This window comes from Pinus tabuliformis, chromosome 8 (genome assembly GCF_031772625.1).
Source record: "Pinus tabuliformis cultivar Carrire ecotype Pingquan chromosome 8, CPIR1, whole genome shotgun sequence".
Lineage (NCBI taxonomy): Eukaryota > Viridiplantae > Streptophyta > Pinopsida > Pinales > Pinaceae > Pinus > Pinus tabuliformis.
In genome coordinates this window covers 1825573527-1825596391 of record NC_142294.1, presented here as the reverse complement: position 1 = coordinate 1825596391, position 22865 = coordinate 1825573527, and the positions used below count along the sequence as shown (strand labels likewise).

Sequence of the window (22865 nt, the reverse complement as noted above, 5' to 3'; positions counted from 1 at the left end):
ACCCACTTTTGGTGGGTAACAGTTCCTAGTGGAGGAAATCTTTAATCTCTCCATCAAACTCCATTTTCTTTTGAAGTGGGTAAATGTTAAAAGTTGATACCTAAGGCATCAATTTTTAGCCTCCTTAGAAAGGATCTAGCTTATCTATTTCATCCTTGACTCCATATGGCTAAAGTACAAGGCACTAGTCTAAGTCATTAGTGATCAATCCCAAAATTTATCCATAATCTTCTCATCTAAAATTTGTCCTTTTATGTCTAGGGCGAGTATCTAGGACTTGGAGCAAAATTTTTTGGAGGAGGCTTTTTGGTGATTTGAGAGCCTAAACATCAAGCTTAGGGTCTAGCCTCTATGTTACCTATTCTCATGTTTGATGGGCATCCACTCAAATTCATCCATAAAATCTCTTGCCCTAGGTGTTGCTCCAAGAGGGAAACCCTAGTTCTTTTCCCCTCAAATTGAGGACTTCTTTGAAATTGTATGAGCTTAGTATTTGTTGAAGCAGATCATAAAAATCTTTTTCTCTCGGCGCTTGAGCTTGTGAATACCTATCACCATCGAAAAATCTTGAAACCCTAGGTCTCGAGCCTTCTTTTCTAGGGTTTTTCTTAGAGAGAGTTTTGCTTCTTTGAAGCTTTGAACCATTATTGAGTCTTTTTCTTGAATGAACTCTAGCTTGATTACTTTGTGCATATGCCTAGCATATCTATTTTAAGTGATCTCCCTATTATCGGGACTCCTCCCATTGATGAAATTCCATAAAGAGAAGGGGGTTTTGGCTGAGGTGACATTGGGCATCTACCCCATTGTTAGCACTTTCTCTAGCTCGTCTTGTAGGATTTCCCTCTCTAAGGCCTGCTAGATTTTGTGGTAACATGCTTTCGTCCTGTGAATTCACTGATGTAGTTTCTACCATGATTTTGAGTCCCTCCCTATGGGTCCCTAGGCTCATATGATGGCCTTTCTAGCTTTTGTGGACCTGGACTTTCCGGATTCCCCTGTTGTCAATATGATGCAAGTATTTTGAACATTATTGTACTTATTTATTCCTTGAGGTAATATATGAAGCATTTCAAAATAAATAAATTATAAGATGTATTTTTCAAACAAAAACTAGTGCATTAAGCATGTACACAAATTGCTGTCCAAAACCCAACCGGGAAAGCATATCAGTGATGAATGATTAATCAAGCTTGTCATAAGCCTTTCCAAATTAATTTTGTTTTCATTCTTTACTTGCACATGCTGAGAATTTGTTCATTTATTCAGTTATTATAGTCTTAATGTATCATATATTGTGAAAGGTTCTTTTGAAATAACTGTGTAAAATATTTCTCAATGTGACTTTGCAGTTTGCACTAGAGCGGGGTTGTATTTCTTATAAATTACATCTTATTTATTTGATCACAAAGTTCTTGTTGGCATTTTGTAACTGCTATGTGGCAACATAACAGTGCATAATACCTTGGACTGCATTGAGATGGAGATATAATTAGCCAATTTCCAATCTTAACAGCTCCCTACACCAATTCATCGATGGAATCTTCCGGGCTTACCATCAAACACTGAAGTCTGGATAAAGGTAATAACAGATGAGGGAAGCTGAAATTTAGTTGTCTTATTTTGTGGTATGGAGTGTTTCTAGCTATCTTTTTAGAAGGATTTGGGCTTTATTTGTTTTTATGTTCATATTTCCATGAATGCCAACATATTCAGTGTTCCTGCTTTCTAGTCCATTAAATGTGCATTTTGGGCACTGCAGCGTGATGACTTATCAGGTATGCAACTTAGTGGGAACAAGGTGCGGAAGCTGGAATTTTTAATGGCTGATGCAAAGGCGCAAGGTGCAGATTGTGTTATCACAATAGGAGGCATTCAAAGTAACCACTGTCGTGCTACTGCAGTGGCAGCTCGATACTTGAATCTTGACTGCTATCTCATATTACGAACTACCAGGGTTTCTACCCTAACCATTCTTTGTAATCACTTCATGTTTTCCAATTTTTTGACTTATTATATTGACAGTGATTACTTTTATTTTCAAGTGTCACTGCAAACATTTACAACTTTTCATGTAAGATATTTACACACTGATTTTAAATTTGTCAATTTATTTTAATTATTTTACATATAAACACACAGTATCTGGTATTGTCTGAATGATTTCAGGCACAAGTCGATGAAGATCCTGGCTTGACTGGGAATCTTCTTGTGGAGCGGATGGTTGGTGCGAACATAGAGCTTGTGTCCAAGGAGGAGTATGCACAAATTGGAAGTGTGGTAAGTTCTTGTTTTGTTCTTCAAAAGTTCTCTCTTTTGAGGCCAAAAGTTAGGGAAATAACTGTTGTGCATGTGACTCTTTGAAGGATAAATATGTCTCGCTGCTGTAATCCATGATGCTTTTGCGGTAAAGCCATTAGTTATTTGTTTTTGAGCACATTCACATCCATGTAAGTTGTGGAGTGTTAAATTATGGTATGTTCTATGCTTAGAGCAGTTTACTTATTTTTCTTCTTATTAGCTACAGATTAGCAATCACATATACATTAAGTAAAGTGCAGATAGAACATTAAATGATCAACAGCAAACAAGCCAAGACAAGAGACACAAGATGTGGCGGCTAGCCAGGGACAAACCCCAATGCGAGGAAACCCTTTGATCAAATCTTTTTTTATCTTCAATAGTTCAGCAGAGAGAAATAATACAAAATCTGAATTCTGTAATTTTATATCAGCAGCAACAAACCCTAGATCAGCGAAGTCAAACTTGGTCAAACTAGCTGAAATTGACCTCTAAAATACTTGGTCAATTTCTGGTCAACTTGTCCTCGAACAGCCTGAATAAACAGCCCTTGAACAGCCCCAAAAGTTCAGTCAATTTGCAGATTTCTGAAGTCAACTGCAGCCCTAAACTAGGGCAGTCAATACTGGTCAAACCAGAGGTCAGATCACCTTGATTTTTGTGCCAAAAATTGCGGCCTGCCTAGGAGAGGCAACCACACCCAATCCGCACTTCTGGAAGGTCAACGCTGCTCAAAGAGATGACCTGCTGCCCTAGCGTCCTTTTTGTGTCTTCTTTGCCCTAGGATGTCTTCCTTTCAGCCACACGTGTGAGAGAGAGAGAGGCTCCTTTTATGCATAGGGGAGAGAGAGAGAAGATGAGTGAATTGAATTTTCCAAATGAGGAGAATGCTCCTTGTATTTATATGCAAACGTTAAGGTTGAATAGACATGATTGTCGGGCTTCTGAGCCTACATAAGTTTGCTGGCCGACCTTGACAATTTGTCCATAATCAAAATAAATTCATATCTCCATAAATACTTATTGGAATCGGATGATCTTTAAATCAATCCTACACCTCTCGATGAGAGGAATCTAGGAAAAATATCAGAAGCCATAAATAAGGTGATCTACATGGAGTTTGGCCCTAGTTGCCAATTTTAACCTATGAGTGATTGTGCCACGAAGATATCTCAATAGATTCTCGGCACCAATCTAATGTGAGTGGTGAGGCTCAACCATATGTTGACTCAATGTGTTGACTGCAAATCATATATTTGGACGGGAGTTCACCAAGAACATTAATGCTCGGATGAGTTGACGATACTCGGTAGCATTTCGTAAAACAGGTCTGGCAGCACTACTGCTTAACTTCTTGAAGTCAAGCTCCACCAGGGTAGTTACGGGCTTGCAGTCCACCATGCTGAATCTCTCCAGTATCTTCACCACATATTTTCCTTGAGATAGGAAAATCTCCCCTGGTTTTTGCCAGACTTCCAGTCCTAGGAAATAGTGCATAAGTCCTAGGTCTTTCATCTCGAACTCAGAAGCCAGCTCTCTCTTACATTCATGAATGAGAGGATCTTTTCCTGTTAGAAAGAGGTCGTCAACATATAGCACCAGTATGAGAGGCTTGTCATCTATAACCTTAAAGTAAAGGTTAGGGTCGGCTTCACTCCTAGTGAATCCCAGCTTCATCAAGTAGCTATCGATCCTCTCATACCATGCTCGGGGTGCTTGCTTTAGCCCATAGAGGGCCTTCTTCAACCTGCACACATGAGATTCTTGATCATAAATCTCAAATCCTTCAGGTTGCTCTACATAGACCTCTTCTTTGATCGAATAAGAACGCAGTCTTGACATCCATCTGATGTAGGTTCCATCCTTGCGAAGCAGCAAGGGCTATGATCGAGCGGATGGTGGTATATCGGGCAACAGGTGCAAATATCTTGTCATAGTCTATACCTTCCTTTTGGGAGAAGCCACGAGCGACGAAACGAGCCTTATACTTTTCCGCACTTCCATCAATTGCATGCTTTATCTTGTAAAGCCATTTTGAAGTGACAACTGCTTTGTCTTGGGGTTTGGGGACCACATCCCAAACATCGTTTTTCATAATGGACTCATATTCCTTGGTCATAGCATCCTTCCATACTTGATGCTTGACGGCATTTGTGAATGACGAAGGCTCATTTTGGATGATCGTGCTCATGATGGTTAGGCATCCTTGATACCTGTTCGGCTTCTTATTTTCATGGAAGGTTCCTCGGGGTGCAATGTGTCCTTTAGCATCATCAAGTGTCCCCCTAAGCCATGAAGGCCACTTCCTAGAAGAGGAAGGCTCTTGCGGAGGAGGATCAATAGGATCCATAGGTTCTTCCACATTGGGCATCGTCTCATCTTCCTTTTCCTTCGATTCCCCGGTGTTAGCTTCTTTAGATCCCCTTAAAGTAGGAACATTGTCTACCTTGCTAAGAGCCATATCTTCGTCAAAGGTGACATCATGACTAATCTCGACTTCCCTTTGACCAACTACATAGATTCTATAGCCCTTAGTATTTTCACTATAGCCCATGAAGATTCCTTTCTTTCTAGATGCACCCAATTTATTCTTTTTTTCTTTAGGCACATGAAAAACACAGGGCTTCCAAAAATTCTAAAATGAGATATGTCAGGTTTCTTACCGGTGAACATTTCTTCGGGAGTCTTGGAACCCAATGCTTGATGAGGGCATCGGTTTGTACATATACGTCAGTATTTGCAGCTTCGGCTCATAGAAACTTCAGAAGTCTTTGATCATGGAGCATAGCACAGACATCTTCCACAATTGTACGATTCTTCCTTTCCGACACACCATTCTGCTCAGGAGTATATGGTGTAGTAGTCTCTCTCTTAATGCCAACCTCTTTGCAAAAGTCATGAAACTCATTGGATTCATATTCAGTCCCATTATTAGTCTTTAAGATCTTGATCTTCTTTTCGGTTTGATTCTTGATCAAGGCTTTGAAGTGCCGAAACCAGGAGAACACAAATCCTTATTTTTCAAGAAGTATATCCAAGTCTTGCGAGAATAATTATCTGTAAAAGTAAGGTAATATAAATATCCTCCCAAGGAGTTCACAGGCATCATACCGGATATGTCTGAGTGAACCCACTGCAATATATCGGAGGTCTTGCTTTGGCTTGAGGGGAATGGTCCCCTTTTTAGCTTTCCTTCGGCACATCCTGGACATACATCTTCTTGCTCTAATTTGAACTCGGGCATCCCGGTCACCTTTTTTCTTACATCGGGTAGAGCTTTATAATGAAGGTGAGCAAACCTTCGATGCCATAGTTCGGACTGAAGAGTTGTGTCACAAGTCATGACACCCAGCGGACTTCCACCGACCTGATATAATGAATCAAATCGAAACCCAAGAGTAAAAGCATCTTTAAAGTTCTTTTTCCATACACGTACCTTGCCATCGCTAAAGGCCACCTTGTAGCCTTTGTCTTCCATTGCCAAAATGGACGCCAGGTTCTTTTTGAGATCAGGTACATATAATACATCTTGTAAGTGGATGGTATTACCCTGATTCAATTGAAGAGTGACATTTCCTACGCCTTTCACGGGATATTTTGAATTATCTCCAAGAACAATTTCCAGGTTGGTTTCCTTCTCTATCAGATTATAGAGAGCTTCTTTGTAACCGATGAAGTGCCTTGAGGCACCACTATCAATAAGCCAATTTCCTAGCGAGTCTGGGGGAGCAGTAGTAGATAGAGCTGCTGGTAGATAATATTCATCTTGCTTATTGTTAACAGTATTAGATTCATACTTGGAATTTCTTGCCTTCTTGAATGGTTATGCTCTTCCTTGATTGCCGACACTTCTTTTACCTCTGCCATTTGACCTGCCATTCCTTTGATTGCCTTGAGATGGATTTTGATCATCATCCCGGTGTGAGTCCCTTTTATCAGGGCACTCCCTTGCATAGTGACTCGTTTTATTGCAATTGTAACATCGTCCTTTTCTTCCACCCTTTGGTCTAGCCTTTCCTTTGAATGTAGCCTCGGAATTGTTTCTTCTTTTAGTATAAGAAGAAAAGGCAGAGGGATGACCTTTAAGTATGGGCATTTCTTGCTCTTCCATCCTCGTTTCTTCTTGAATGCATCTGCCCATTAATTCCTCAAATCCAGGAATTACGTTATTGTTGAGAAGAGTAGCCCTGAATATATACCATTCAGATGGCAGTCCTCCAAAAGTTGTGAGTGTCATTTTCCTGTCAGAAATTACTTCCCCAATAGATAGGAGATCGTTCTTGATCTCGGTGACCCTTAAGAAATATGCTTGCATACTCGCATCTTTGCCCTTCTTAATTTCCTTTAGCTTATTTCAAAGAAACAAGACTTGATTTGCATCGTTAACTTTAAATAAACTCACCAGTCTATCATAGATTTCCTTGGAGGTGTTTAGCTCGGAAACATAAGCCACCAAGCGCTTGTCGATAGAGTCCCGAATGATCTTCCTTGCTTTAACTTCTCCCTTGGTCCATTTGTTCCTAGCAACAGCGGATGCATCTGATGGAGGATCAACAATCCCGCCTCTCACATGGTCCAACACTTCCTGCTCTTCTAATGTTAGGTCGAAAGACATCTTCCATCCGTGATAGTCAGACTTCTCACGGAGTTTGTCTTCAGCAGGGAAGTGTGTTGAGGACCCCATGATTTCCTTCTAAGATAGTCTTGCCAACTTTCTCTTCGGTGATTGCTCTTGCTCTTGCTTGGGCTTTGTCTTCACCTCAGCTCCGATACCATGTTAAATTATGGTATGTTCTATGCTTAGAGTAGTTTACTTATTTTTTTTCTTATTAGCCATAGATTAGCAATCACATATACATTAAGTAAAGTGCAGATAGAACATTAAATGATCAACAGAAAACAAGCCAAGACAAGAGACACAAGATGTGGCGGCTAGCCAGGGACAAACCCCAATGCGGGGAAACCCTTTGATCAAATCTTCTTTTATCTTCAATAGTTCAGCAGAGAGAAATAGTACAAAATCTGAATTCTGTAATTTTATATCAGCAGCAACAAACCCTAGATCAGCAAAGTCAAACTTGGTCAAACTAGCTGAAATTGACCTCTAAAATACTTGGTCAATTTCCGGTCAACTTGTCCTCGAACAGCCTGAAGAACAGCCCCAAAAGTTCAGTGAATTTGCAGATTTCTGAAGTCAACTGCAGCCCTAAACTAGGGCAGTCAATATCGGTCAAACCAGAGGTCAGATCACCTCGTTTTTTGTGCCAAAAATTGCGTCCTGCCTAGGAGAGGCAACCACACCCAATCCGCACTTCTGGAAGGTCAACGCTTGGTCAACGTTGGTCAAAGAGATGACCTACTGCCCTAGCATCTTTCTTTCTACGTCTTCTTTGCCCTAGGACGTCTTCCTTTCAGCCACACGTGTGAGAGAGAGAGAGGCTCCTTTTATGCATAGGAGAGAGAGAGAGAAGATGAGTGAATTGAATTGTCCAAACGAGGAGAATGCTCCTTGTATTTATATGCAAACGTTGAGGTTGAATAGACATGACTGTTGGGCTTCAGAGCCTACATAAGTTTGCTGGCCGACCTTGACAATTTGTCCATAATCAAAATAAATTCATATCTCCATAAATACTTATTGGAGTCGGGTGATCTTTAGATCAATCCTACACCTCTCGATGAGAGGAATCTAGGAAAAATATCAGAAGCCATAAATAAGGTGATCCACATGGAGTTTGGCCCTAGTTGCCAATTTTAACACGGAGGAACAGATTTGGGTATGGATATAAATACAACAATTGTTGTAGTTGTTCGACACGGATAATAAGGAGTTTTGTATGTTTTTTTTTTCTTGTGACTAGTGGAATGGACAATTGGGATGGTTTTGTACTTGCATGACATGAGATCAATTCTGTCCACTACCACTATAACCTCTAGGTGTACACACCTGTCCTTAATGTGGACACAGGTAAGTCAGGGTTTGAAACAAGGACCTCATAATCTTTACATAACATGCTCTGCCAAGTGATCTACCCCCTAGGGGTTAAGGGGTTTTGTATGTTATATACACTAGAAAGCTGATATAATAATTATAATAATGATATTGATTATCTAATTCAATGTCACAGCCTAGCCAAATGCCAAATTAACATTTGAGACCCTCTTATTTGTGGGACTGTTAGTACAGATTTTTAACCCTTCGAAAATTAGATTATTGGATGAATCTGGGATAAGAAATCTCAATGCAACATATAGGAAAATTCACCCTTAATGTCTTATGCAAACTTCCCTCTTTTTTCGGGCTGGCGCTTGCTAACCACAACGTGGTGTACCTGGTCTTGCATATAGTGTTTCCACCTAAAATCTGCAAAATGACATAGTAAAAAGAACACGCAATGGTTGTTTGACCAACAAGTTAGTGGCCAAAAGAGTTTATAAAATCCTGTGTTTTGAATGGTGGAATAATCTCTAGCGTTAGCGTTTAAACAAAAGATGAGAGAAACAGAAAGTGCATTTAAATGGCAGATTTAAACTTGTTATCACTTAGGGAAAACCCTGGCTGCGGGAAAAACCCTAGGTAACCTCAAACCTCTTTTAGGTTGAAAGCTGGCCCTTCAACCCAGAGAGGGATCTCTCCCTAAAACTCAACTACTCTAGGTCACTGTAGTAGTAGGTTTCACAATTGAGTTCTGTGGCCAGATTTAGTTTATAGGATAGAATTGGTTGGGTTGTTTACAAAACACACCATTGGGCATGGAGTCCAGTTCTAACAAGTAAAGCTACAGATCCAATGAGCAAGCTATAAAAAGCATGATAGCAACAAATCCTTTGACAAATTGAGAATTTGGAAGAAAATAACTGAAGTGAGATGATGTTTATAGTTGATTGAGGTAACAAACACTAATGGCTGATAAATACAAGAAAGGAACATCAATGAATCCCAATATCAGATACTAACATTTTTAGACATGAAAGAAAGCTTTTATAACAAAGAGGAAACTGATAGGGAACTACAACACATGAGTTTTGTATAAAATACTCATCAAAATCTGTAATATATTTAAGACTGCTCAAATATACCAGAATGCAAAATGTTTTCAGTAAAATCCAACCTTTCTTCATGGTGAGAATTCAATAGGGCAATGTATATGTTAATTCTCTTAACTTGATAACTGTTTGTGTTACCTTTTTACTTATTAGCTTTGATCTTTATTATTCCAATGTGCAATACATCAAACAACAACCAAAATAGTAAGAACAGTGACAGTATATATGCTGTAGGTCAGGGCCAAAACCCCTCGTCTTGAGGGGAAAACCCGAAAATCTTTTCTTATCTTTCAGATCATTCAATTGACGAATACCATGACCTAGACTCGGACAAATACCCTCCAAGATCAAGTCTTCCTCGGCCTCCAGCTGCAATATCTTCGACTTCCTAGTAAATCTGAAATTCTGCTGCTTGACAACTGCTACTTCTTCTCTAGGAGACTTCGATCTCCCTCCAACTGCTCTTCCCTTGACTTCGCTTGCCTTTATTCAAGTCCTAGGGCTAGTAGTAGGAAACCCTAAGGGATCTTCGCTTGTATTCTTGCTCTTCTTGCTTCCAAAATCGAACCTTAGACTTCCCAGTGCAGAAACCCTAACTCCATACTTCCAGAAGAATCTGCTGCTCAGACTTTGCATTGCACTAGAAGATTCCGCTGCCCAGATTTTGTACTGCCCCAGAAGATTCTGCTGCACAGAAGAAACTGTTGCCCAGATTTCGTACTACCCCGAAAGATTCTGCTGCCCAGATTTTGTATTGGCCCAGAAGATTCTGTTGCCCAGAAGAAATTGTTGCCCAGATTTCGTATAAGAGATGAGTGAGTGAATGATCCAAATGGAGGACGAGTTCTTCTTATATATAGGCTTCCTTCAAGGGTGGACATGTCTCTTTACTTAGGCCAACTTGATAGCTCATGTAGGCCGACTTGATCTTGGAGATATTTTGACATTTTCAAGACAAAATAATTTTCTTTTACAATTTACAATGTGCCCATAGGGTCTTCCATATATGACGATGACTCTTATACCTAGGACAAACCCTATCTCTCAATGGGTGCTTACCTATAAAATAAAAGAACTTGAGCATGAAACCCATGCTCCAATAATAATAATAATTTCTTTTCCTTTTTATATATACAAGAATACATTTCATACTAATGAAGAACGAACCTAGTTATACATTTTTTCAACGCTTCATTATTCATAAACTGTCTTTATAGACCTTACATCAACTGATTGCAAATTATTAGTCTTCAGATTAATTACAGTAATCTAAAATATCTAAATATTTTCAAGTTCATACATGTAAATAAAAACTTAAATACATTCAGTTTTTCCTAAAAATAACTACTGGAAAATACGCTGATATATAGGTCAAGTGAAATATCTCTCAAACTGTTTTCCTCGAAAATAGAAATATGTCCCTAATGTTGATTTGCGGTAGCATTAGATGTGCTCTAGCCATGAAAATTGGTGGAGAGGCTAAAGCACATGAGATCTCCAAAACCCAGAAATCGTTTTGGAAAAATCCATCCGGATGAAGAGTTATTAAAATAATTAATATTTTTAATGAGTTCCTAAGTCTAACTTAGGAAAATAAAAATATTATTGGGTATTAATAAAGATAAGGATGAGAAGCTTCCAAAAGATAAGGATCAAGTCTATTTTAATCTTTGCCGTTGATTAGGGACTTAATCTCGGCTGTTGATTAATCAACATGAAAAGTATAAAAGGGGACTTGAGGGTCAGTTGGAGACACATTGAGGGAGACCAGTCAGTTCGATTTCTGGAGCGGGGTTAGCTGAGAAATTCGAACTATAGGTCTGGACTGCAGCAAGAGTTAGCGGGTACGGAACAGAGAGTCAGGAACAACACCAAAAGATTAGCGCAGAGGTTAGAGAGGTAGACACAGAGGCAACAGAACTGCGTAGTCACTGGAGGGCCTGCGTGGGTGACGCAGAGAGGCCCAGTGTTGACGCAGAGAGGCAGGAGCTGACGCAGAGGGTCTGGGAGCTGCACAAAGGCCAGTAAGCCTGACGCTGAGATTGGGAGAAGTGCTGGAGAATTTTTCTCTGTTGGGTAAGCTAGTTTGGCACCCAGTTGTACTAAAGAATAGCTAAATAATAAAATCCTCCTCTGTTGCACCGATTTTCCCGCATTGGGTTTTTCCGGGGACAAGTGTTCAAAATATCTGTGTTGATGTGTTTGATTATTGTGCATATGTTTGTTTCTGTATTACAGTGTGATATCTGCAACTTAATTTATTTTAATGTTTACTAAAGGGTTTTCGTAAATAACTTATTGGGAAATAAGTAGATAAAATAAATCAGTTGTTGTAGTGATAGAATTTTCACATGGTATTAGAGGAAGTAATTAGAGACAGGAAGGGAAAATCGATTATGGGTCGAGACCATGATGCAAAGGCATCTACTTCATGGGACTTGCACAAATTTTCAGAAAATTGCACGAGAGACAGCAATTCCGATTTCTTTATGTTGGCTTCCAGGTTGGAAGAAGAAGTGGCTTGTGTGACTAGCTCTGCATCATCAGAGGTATGGTATATAGATAGTGGAGCCTCTTGGCATATGACGGGAATCCGGGAATGTTTCTCAGATTATCACGAGGAAAGGATGAATTTTTAGATCACCATGGAGAATAAGGCAAAGTGTACTTCAGTAGGGAAGGGTAGCATAGTTTTTCAAACAGAAGCGAGAGAGCGGTTCCATGCTACCAATGTGCTGCATGTACCAGGATTAGGGATGAACTTACTTTCCATGTCGCAACTTCAAGGCAAGGGCTATGACGTTTTATTCATCAATGAGAAAGTATACCTCAAACACTCGAGCTGGAAAAAAGAAAGTGCAGATCGAGATCATAAGTAATAGGTTGTATAGACTACAACTAGAATCACCAATGGCACTGATAGGCAGTCATGGAGACAAGGATTTAAACGAACTATGGCACAGAAGAATGGGACATTTGTGCCATGGGGCTTTGAGAATTCTCAGGAAAGCTGTAACAAGAGTTCCGGATCTGAGTACAAAACGAGATGATGTATGCAGAGGATGTGCTCTGGGAAAGTATGCCAAAGCAACATTTCCTAGAAGTAAAAACAGAGCCAAGAGTGTATTAGGATTGATACACTCAGATATTTGCGGACCTATGTCCACTAAAGCTCTTAGTGGTGCCAAGTACTTCGTCACCTTCATTGGAGACCACTCAAGGAAAACTTGGATTTATTTTCTGAAAACCAAGGACGAGGTTTTTTGTCGATTCAAAGAGTTCAAGGCTCTGGTGGAGAATCTGACTGGGAAGAAAATAAAAGTTTTGCGCTCAGATAATGGTGGAGAGTATGTCGATAAGGACTTCACTAATTTTTGTGCTAAGGAGGGCAGCGGAAGAGAGTGGATAGCTCCTTACAATCTGACGCAGAATGGAGTAGTAGAAAGGAAGAACATGACTATCGTAGAAGCAGCTAGGGCCATGATGTATGATCAGGATATGCCAAAATTCCTGTGGGCAGAAGCATGCAACACAACAGTCTATGTTCAGAATAGAACTCCTCATCGGTCATTGGGCAAGATTACCCCGGAGAAAGTCTTCACAGAGAAGATACTTGAAGTCAGTCATTTCAGGATATTTGGGAGCTTAGCATATTGCCGCATACCCGAGGAAAAGAGGAAGAAGCTGGATCGAACTGCTGAGAAAGGATATCTAGTGGGATATAGCGAGAGCGCTAAGGCATACAGAATCTATCTTCCAGGGAGCAAGAAGGTAGTAGTTCGACGAGATGTGAAGTTCATGGAGGACAGGGCTTTTAGAAATTCTCGAGAAATGCCTTCCGAGGAGTAGTGAAAAGATGAGCTGTTGGTCAAACCTCTTCAATGAACGTAAGTAAATAATTCTTCCTCCTCGGATCAAGAAGAATCATAGGAGGAGCTAACATAAGTACCTGCTACCAGAGGAAGAACGAGCAGGGAACTGTTGGTTTGGGGTAGCATTAGATGTGATCTAGCCACAAAATTTGGTGGAGAGGTTGGGGTACATGAGATCTCCAATACCCAGAAAGGGTTTGGGCAGATTCTAAACAGTTCAGGAGATATTAAAATAACTAATATTTTTAATGGAGTCCCTAAGTGTTTAAACTTAGGGAAAATAAAATATTAATGTGTAGCAATATGAAACTGTGTTAGAATGGTCCAAAAGACATGGATCAAGCCAGATCTAATCTTAGCCGTTGATTAGAGACTTAATCTCGACCGTTGATATGTCAACAAGAAAAATATAAGAGGGGGCTTGAGGGTCACTTGCAGGAGCAGCTAGTATTCACGTAGAGGCAGCTAAGTGCTGCGCAGAGCACCAGAGAGGCCGGCGTAGCTGACGCAGGGCCATCGCTGGGCTAGGAGAGACTGACGCAATCCAGATTGGGCAGACGCTGGGGTTTTTGGGGAAAATTGGTGCTGAGTATCTGTCGGAAGGATTATCTGAGGTTTCAGCTAGTAGATTTGTCAGAAACAGAGAGGTATTAATACTAATGAAATTCTCTGTTGGGTAGGCCAGTTTCGACACGCAGATTGTACTATGATATTGCTTAATAAGAAAACCCTCAGATAGCTGCACCGATTTTCCCACATTGGGTTTTTCCGGGGACATTAGTCCAAAAATAACGGTTTCATATGGTGTGTTTGTTTTTGTTTCTTTTTAGTTGTTGATCTGTAATATGCTGAGCATGCAATAGTGTTTATTTTCAGTATTTACATTGTAAATAACTTGTTAAGGAAAATAACAAGTAGGTAGTATTGTCGTGCAAAGTGTCTAGGCAGCGTGACAACGCTCAGAGTAAGGGCTGTCACTCTTGATCCTTACTCACTCCGTTTAGACTCTCTCCTAGACAAGTCAAAGGGGGTAGTCTCTAAGGTAAAATGGATGAGAAAACCTGTGGATCACGGGCTCTAGGAGATTTTAATGATAGACAACTTGATGAATCTGAATGAATCTTGATTAATTCGGATGAATAGATTAAACGCCAACGCAAACAAGACATGACCACAAGATAGAAACAATTATAGACCAGTGCCTTTAATTTGAATTAACCATAGATTAAAACAAGTAATCCAAAATAACTTTTCCAATATGTGACGAACAGTGACAATTAGGTATGATTAATATAAACTCCCAAAACCACATCACACAAGATATTCTAGATTTAAAATGATTTTCACTAAGGACCCAAATCTAGAACTTAATTAACCTTTTCCAAAAGTCAATATGATTTATCGCACCTTGACCATAGAAGAATCATAAAGTTTAAGATTTAGCATTTAACATTAGAAACACCAAAGGACTTTAATTTAGGCAATAAACATTAATGAAGTAAAACAAATCATCGGGTTTAAAAATCGAAATTTTTAATGGGCCATAGGTCACATTAAATTTTTTTAATGTTTAAGCGAAAAACCCCCTAATTTGTTTCATTTTAAATACTTGGTTACAAATTTATTTATTTATTTTTAAAGATTTTTAAATGTTTTTATGATTTTTCAAAGTTTTTATTTTTATTTTTTTAATTTTTTAGATTTTTATTTATTTTTTAATTTTTTAGATTTTTTAATGCTTAAAGCTATTTTCAATTTTTTTAATGTTTTCTGATTTTTAACTTTTTAGTTTTCTTTAGGATTTTAGATAATAAAATCAAAACCATCAAAAATAAAAAAAAAAGAAAAAAAAAGTTAGAAAAATAGAAGTCAAAACAGCAAATCGAATATAATAAAAAAAATAAAAATCAAAGAATTAAAATCGAATTTCAAAAAAAAAAAGAATAATTAAAATACATTCTAATCCTAGACTTTTAAACGTATATACAAACCTAAACGTAAAACAAAAAAATTAATCTAATGAAAATGAACCCTAACCTAACGCATTCATATAAGTGAAAATAAAAATTTTGAAGTGTATTTGCTGTTTGCAGTGTAGGTGTGCAGGGAACTTGACGGAAGGAGATAATCGTGCCTGCGGAAGGAGCATGCTGGGACGCGGACAAGGCTGGACGGAGGTGGGAAAGGATAGCACACAGGTAGGGACGCAGTATGGCAGAGAGGAAAGGGTTGGACACAGGCTTTAGTGAAAGGATGCAGGCAGATGGAGAGGAAGTTTCCGGAACAGCGAGGGGAGAAGAACGCTGGAGCAGAGGATGCAGGTCAGAGGGGCAGCGTGGATGGCGTGGAGGTCTTTGCAAGCGTGGTGCAATGGAGGGAAGAGGGCGCGCTGGAGGAAAGGGAGCAGATGGGAAGGAGATTGATGCAAGCGTAGTGCGATGGATGGAAAAGAAACCACGTGGAGGTTGGGCAGTGGAAGGTTATGGATAAGAGAGGCAGCCTAATGACAGAGAGATGGGATGGAACACGCAGGTTAGGCAACATGAGGAGTTTAGGTAGCGAGGAGGGACGGAAATGGGGGTTATGTGAGAGCTGCGGGCTTGAAGGAGATACATAACAGAATGGAGTTTGAGAGCAATTCGATGGCAGTAGCGTACAGTAAGGAATGGATATGTGGAGAGGTGCGGATCTGGACAGAAAACACAAGAATAAACCCCAAGCAGCAGACAGGTGGCCAGAAACCCTCTTTAAATTTCCAGATCTGAAACGAAATTTAAACCTTTGGACTGCAAAAACGGGACATAATCCCTCCCAAAGTGATGTTGATGAAAACCAGAAATCCAGATCTTACCCTCTAGGGCCTAGATCTGGACTCTGCACAACTTTCAGCGTCAGATCTGTAGCTGAAATACAACAAAAAACACCCAAACGATATACACAATGACCCAAAAAACACTAAAACTCTGAAAACCAAAGTCAAAAAACTAAAATTAATTACAGATCTATGTACATAAATGGCAGATCTATCAGATCTAGGGAGTGTGAGTCTGACTCCGCTCCCAAATCTGATGATCTGAGGCTCTCAACAACTAGATCTAACGATTTGGCACAAAAAAAAAATTAAGTTTTTTGAATTTTTAAAGGAAATACTCAGCTCAAAACCCTCATGCATCACCCATAAAAATATCTTATGATAAGCTCGGGCTCAAATTCAAACTGGGCTATTCAGAAAACACGGATCGAGAGTTGGCTGGTTCAACCGAGAACTTCCCCGAACGCCCGATGATCTAATAATCAAGGATTTTCCTGCAAAACTCAATTCAACCGTCAACATAGAGCGAGAGAATAATAATAAATTTCAGATCTAATAGAGATACTTGCTATTATATTCAAAACTTAAATTATCATTCAAACCCCAGCGACTGAGCAAGATACCTGTACTCAAATCGCTCTTCAGAAGCTATTATTAATGGCAAAAAAGAAATTACGCACGAAAATAATACATCTTACAGCATTTCCATGAAGAGTAACACCAACAGAAATTAACCCCAAAGTCTTTCTTTATTGCTCATAAAAAGATTACAAGAGAGCTTTTCACTTAGTACACGATCAAAAGATCGGATGATCTCAACTGACAAATGACCTCTTATTTAAAGATAAATCTTCCAACGGCTAGTTCGAGTGATCCTTGTCAAAAGTGATCCCGACCGTTGATGAGGATCAAAATTTCTTTTAATTTCATACGTCAAAATTTTAAATATTAAGGAAATTTCGAAATTTTCAATTAAATGAATTTAAATAAATTCAAAAATTAAAATTTTGCATTAATTTCCTCAAAATTTTGACTTTGACTTAACCCCAGGGACCCAAGGCATAAAATTTAGCAAAATAATCAATTAACCTTAGTCCCTGGACCTGTTAAGATTTAATTTTTTATAAAGGACCAACGAATTTTACCTCTGGAAAATTTAAATTTACCTAGGACTTAGGACCTATGAGGGGACAAATTATTTTTCTAACCCTCAAGACACTTTACATCATGATTTTTACATTTTTTTTACATCTCAAGGGGAAAAACCCATTTACAAAAGACCCTCACAGACTACCCAGTTCTGTGACACAAATATAATCTAGCAGATCAAGCAATTTGTAATAAAATAACCTAACCAAATGGTTAGGATTATTCCCAAATCACTTTTACATAGACTTGATCTAGAACACTAAGACTCCCCTAAGATCCCAATGACAAAATCCATTCCGGCTTTGGGGTAGGGCTGAAGGAAAACTTTGCCGACCATCCGTGAATGGATCGGTGAGACAAAAAACCTCCCGTAATGTAGATCGTCACTAGAAAAGTAGGTTTACCTAGGTGATTACACACACGACACGGATCTGTTGAGATTATTTACATTACACACATGCAGAATGGGTTTACATTATAAGATGATCCTCAGGCTGATGATGATAGCTAGATGGCAGAACACATCGATCAGGCGCTATCCCTTTTGTGAAAAAGGGGGTGTATTGCTATGGGTCGTTGACACGTAGTGGTCAACAGGTAGGAATAAATTAGATAAAGTGCATGGAGGGTTTTTAACTAAGTAAACATAGAAACTTCAACATGGTATCAAAGCGTGATTGCAGATCACAGGACTAAAAGACATCAGTTGAGTGGAGCAATAGTAGCAAAAAACAATTGCCTTGAGGTGACAAAAACTGTTTCCAGCAACGCAAAAGCCATGGAGTGTGACGCAGAGCCAGCCAAGGCCACGCAGAGGAAGTTGGGAGCTGCGCAGAGCTCCAGAGAGGCCAGCGTTGTTGACGTAGAGGGCTAGAGGGCTGATGCAGGTCATCCCAAGGCTGACGCAAATCCATACGGGCTGACACAAATCCATCCGGGTTGACGTAGAGCCATTGTGAAGCAGAAAGGGGCTGACGCAGTTCACAGATAGGCAGTTGCTGGGGTCTAGAAGGCTGCAGGAATATTGCAGAGTGGTGATGGTGAGGTATTGTAGTCAGAACAATACCTGACAGAGTAGGGCCAGAGGAGTTGTTACCGAGGGTTTCTGGCAGAGGAACCTGGATCAGCAGTGCAGTTTCACAAGACGATCAGAGTAGGGGGCATCTCGACAAGCGACAGGAGGATTTCCAGGAGGGAAATCAGGACTCAGAGGGAGTCCAGAAGAGAACTTCCAGACAGGAAGTAGAGACTCAGAGGAGTCGAATAGAGAACTTCCAGGAGGGAAGTAGAGGAGCATCATGGCACTACACGGGGTAAGAGACCAGGATAGATTGGACGGAGCATTGAACTTTGCAGTCTGGAAGGCTAGAATCTTATTTGTGCTTGACAGGAATCATGTCAAGAACTTCACCTTGAAGGTAATAGCTGTCCCAGTCGACCCCAGTGATAATGACAGGTATGAGGAGGCAATGGCGAGGGCCAAGTGCATTATCCTTGATGGGGTCAAGGATCATGTAGTACCACACATAGCCGAGAAGGAAACGACATTTGAGATGTGGGAGGCTCTCAAGAAGCTGTACCAGCATACTTCTGTGTAGAGAAGAATGCTGCTTGAGAATCAGATGAGGTCGTATCAGATGAAGAAGGGACAATCGATTGACACCTTCCTCAGAGGACTGAATGAGATCCGAGATCAGTTGACTACTATAGGGGCGACACCGGATCAGGAGCTAATGGTGAGGACAACCCTGAATGTTGTCTCAGAAGACTGGGAAGTGTTTGTCTAGAGTATACTGAGCAGAGGAACACTTCCACCTTGGGACGAGATGTGGGCAGCTCTTTGCCAGGAAGAGATCAGACGACAGTTGAAGATAGGTAGCAGCAGCAAAGGGATCATCAAAGTCAAGCAGGAGGAGAAAGATGTGGCCCTAGCATCTGAGGGAAAGCAGGAAAAGTGGAAGAAGAAAGATCTTTCCAAGATCAAGTGCTTCCACTGTGGGAAGCTGGGTCATTATGCGACCTAGTGTCCAAGGAAGAAGAGTAAAGGAGAGTCTTCCAAGACTAAGGCAGTGCCAACACGGGCAGAGAAGGAAGTTTTGACAGATGGTGACTGTGCCGTGAGTGCACATGCACCACTTGAGCGGAAGTGGGGAGACATCGAGCTATAGTCAGGAAGACTACAGGCGATGAGGGGTAGGATCCTTGAGGTACCTAACCTCTTGGATTAGGCCTTGCTACGGGAGTCCCGAAGAGGAGTAGCAGGACTAGATGAGTCGGGTAGAGATGGATGCGGATGGAGCGGCAGAGAGAGCTATAGTGTAGGAGTCCCGAGACAGCGCGAGGCTAGTGTGTTGCAGCAGTGCGAGAGGCACAGGAGTGTTGCACCAGTGTAGGATGGCAAGAGAGGTGTGCAACGATGCAAGATGCAGGGAGTTGTTGCAGCAGCACAGGGGTGAGAGAGGGAGCACTTGTTAGCGGCAGAGAGAGCTTCAGCATCAGGAGGGTCTCTAGCCCAACAAAGAGGTCAGAGTTCGGAGATCAGTTACTTACTTTTCAGTAATTGAGTTGTAGTGCAACAATGGGCAGCACGATGCAACATGATGAGAGGAGGTGTAGTGCGGATGCAGTGTTGGGAGAAAGGACCAACAGTAGCACGGATGCAGAGGGAGTTGTCGTACAGATGCAACAGTGGTAGTGGCAGAACCATGGGAAACAGTACAAGGTACAATAGTGCAGAGGATGGTGGGCAGCAGGCCTAGCATCAGCACAGGGACCGATGCCAGATGATCAGAGTAATACTCAGTGAGGAGTGTTGCTAGAGCATAGTCCTTGCTAAGAGGGAGTGTTGATTTGGGGTAGCATCGGATGTGCTCTAGCCACGAAATTTGGTGGAGAGGTTGGGGCACATGAGATCTCCAATATCGAGAAAGGGTTTGGGCAGATTTTAAATAGTTTAGGAGATCTTAAAATAATTAATATTTTTAATGGAGTCCCTAAGTCTAAACTTAGGGAAAATAAAATATTAATGTGTATTAATAAGAAACTGTGTTAGAATGGTCCAAAAGACATGGATCAAGCCAGATCGAATCTTAGCCGTTGATTAGGAACTTAATCTCGGCCGTTGATATGTCAACAGGAAAAGTATAAGAGGGGGCTTGAGGGTCACTTGGAGGAGACACCAGAGTGATCAGTCATTTTATTCTCTAGAGCATGGTTTGCTAAGAGAAATAGAATCAGTGATCGGAGAGCAGCTGAGGGGCATTGAGTCTAGAGAGACAAGGAGGCAAAGATAGTGTCGGGAAAGTAGCAGAGCAGCCAAAGAGAGTGACGCAGGAGCAGCCAGTGCTCACGCAGGGCGACGCAGAGGCAGCTAAGTGCTGCGTAGAGCACCAAATGGGCCAGCGTAGCTGATGCAGAGGCTCAGAGAGCGGACATAGGGCCTCCTGGGGCTGACGCAGGCCAAGATAGGCTAACGCAGGGCCAACGTTGGGCTAGGAGAGATTGACACAGTCCAGATTGGGCAGACACTAGGGTTTCTGGGGCAAATTGGTGCTGAGTAGCTACCGGAAGGATTATCTGGGGTTTCAGTCAGTAGATTTGTTAGAAACGGAGATGTATTACCACTAAGGAAATTCTCTGTTGGGTAGGCCAGTTTCGACACCCAGATTGTACTCTGATATTGCTTGATAAGAAAACCCTCAGATAGCTGCACCGGTTTTCCCACATTGGGATTTTCTAGGGACATTAGTCCAAAAATAATGGTGTCATATGGTGTGTTTATTTCTGTTTCTTTTTAGTTGTTGATCTGTAATATGTTGAGCATGCACTAGTGTTTATTTTCAGTATTTACATTGTAAATAACTTGTTAAGGAAAATAACGAGTAGGTAGGAATAAATCAGATAAGATGCATGGAGGGTTTCTAACTAAGTAAACTTGGAAACTTCAACAGGAACTTTGTCATATTCTGCGAGATGCTGAGGATTTCATCGGTGCACCAAGAAACAATAAGAGGGAGTTAAAACAACCTGATAGATATCACACATTAGTAGCTCAGGATGGGGAGCCTGCTAGTTTTCAAGAGGCTGCTCAACATCAGGTTTGGTTGGATGCAATGGTAGAGGAATACAAACTCCATAATGGTGAACGATGTCTGGGAGGTAGTGCCAAGGCCTTAAGACAGATCAGTGGTAGGTTCAAGATGGATCTACAAGATTAAATACGCTGTAGACGACAGTGTGGAAAAATACAAAGCCATGTTTGTGGCTAAGGGGTATGCTCAGAAGGAAGGAATTGACTACGAAGAGACCTTCGTCTCAGTAGCCAGGTATACATCTATTAGAACTGTGATATCTCTTGCAGCACAGATGGGATGGGAGATTCATCATATGGATGTCAAAACGACATTTCTGAACGGGGTGATAGAAGAAGAGGTATACATTGAACAACTAGAAGGCTTTGAGACACATGATAAGAAGTCTCATGTATGCTGATTGAAGAAAGCCTTGTATGGGTTGAAACTGGGACCTAGAGCATGGTAATGTCGAATTGATGGCTACTTGCAGAAGATGGGATTTGTCAAGAGTGACACAGATCCAAATCTCTACTATCTGGTTGTAGAGAATGAGCCTCTAATCCTAATATTATATGTGGATGATCTATTCCTGACAGGATCATCTAGGCATTGCGCATAGAGTGACGTAGAAGGGCCAGCGAAAGAGGCAGGAGCTCCTCTTCGGGGTTAGAAAATTGCCGTGGAGTGTGAGAAATGCTCCAGTAAATTTCTCTCAGTGACTCTTCGTCTATTTTGTCTTGTACAAAAAATTATTGCTGAAGATTAATAAAAGAAACCCTCATCTGATGCACCGGTTTTCCCTTAGTCAGTTCATGGTGGAACCGAAAAGGGTACATTGGGCAGCAGCTCGGCACATTCTCATATATGTGCGTGGAACAATCAGACTCAGGTTGAAATATACTCGAGGAGATGACGTCAGGTTGAGCGGATTCACAGATGCAAATTAGACAGGTAGTTCAGTGGACAAGAAAAGTACCTCCGGGTACTGCTTCAGCAATGGATCAGGCATGATCTCTTGGTGCATCAGGGATAAAAAGTCAGTAGCATTGAGCTCAGTAGAAGCAAAATATATGGCGGCTAGCACAACTATGTGTGAAGCCACATGGCTTAGGAAATTGCTAGTGAGTGTGTTTAGGAAGAAAATGGGAGTGACCAATGTTTACTGTGATAATCAAAGTTGCATAAAACTCTCTAAGAATCTAGTATTTCATGATAGGTCGTAGCACATTGATATCAGATGTCATTTCATCAGGGATTGTGTTCAATGTGGGGCAGTCCAGCTGCAATATGTCCCAACAGGAAATCAGGTGGCAGACATACTCACGAAATCTCTAGGATGAGCTAATTTCATCCAGTTCAGGGAACAAATGGGTATGGTGGAGAACCCGTTTTAGTAGCAGATGGATTCTCAGTTGCAACAACAACAGATGAGAGGGAGTTGTAGTGCAAAGGCAGTAGTTGACAACAATTCAGCAAGGTCAACAACAACACAAATGTAGCTCATATCAGAGTTGCGCAGTAGTGATGGGCAAAGCAACCAAACATCAGCAACGTGACAGGAGGTAAAGCAAAGATATGGTGTTTGCTTTAGTGAGTTGCAGCGTTAGAACA

At 40.8% G+C, this 22865-nt stretch overlaps 1 protein-coding gene across 1 annotated transcript in view; it reads left to right on the top strand.

Annotated features, from left to right (window-relative positions):
• The window catches only part of D-CDES (D-cysteine desulfhydrase), a 404250-nt gene that overhangs the window by 82151 nt on the left and 299234 nt on the right, over nt 1–22865 (top strand). Inside the window, exons 2-4 of the mRNA XM_089374568.1 lie at nt 1517–1582; nt 1763–1957; nt 2170–2280. Of these exons, the coding sequence (XP_089230694.1) occupies nt 1517–1582; nt 1763–1957; nt 2170–2280 (372 nt within the window). The remainder of the gene's footprint in view (nt 1–1516; nt 1583–1762; nt 1958–2169; nt 2281–22865) is intronic.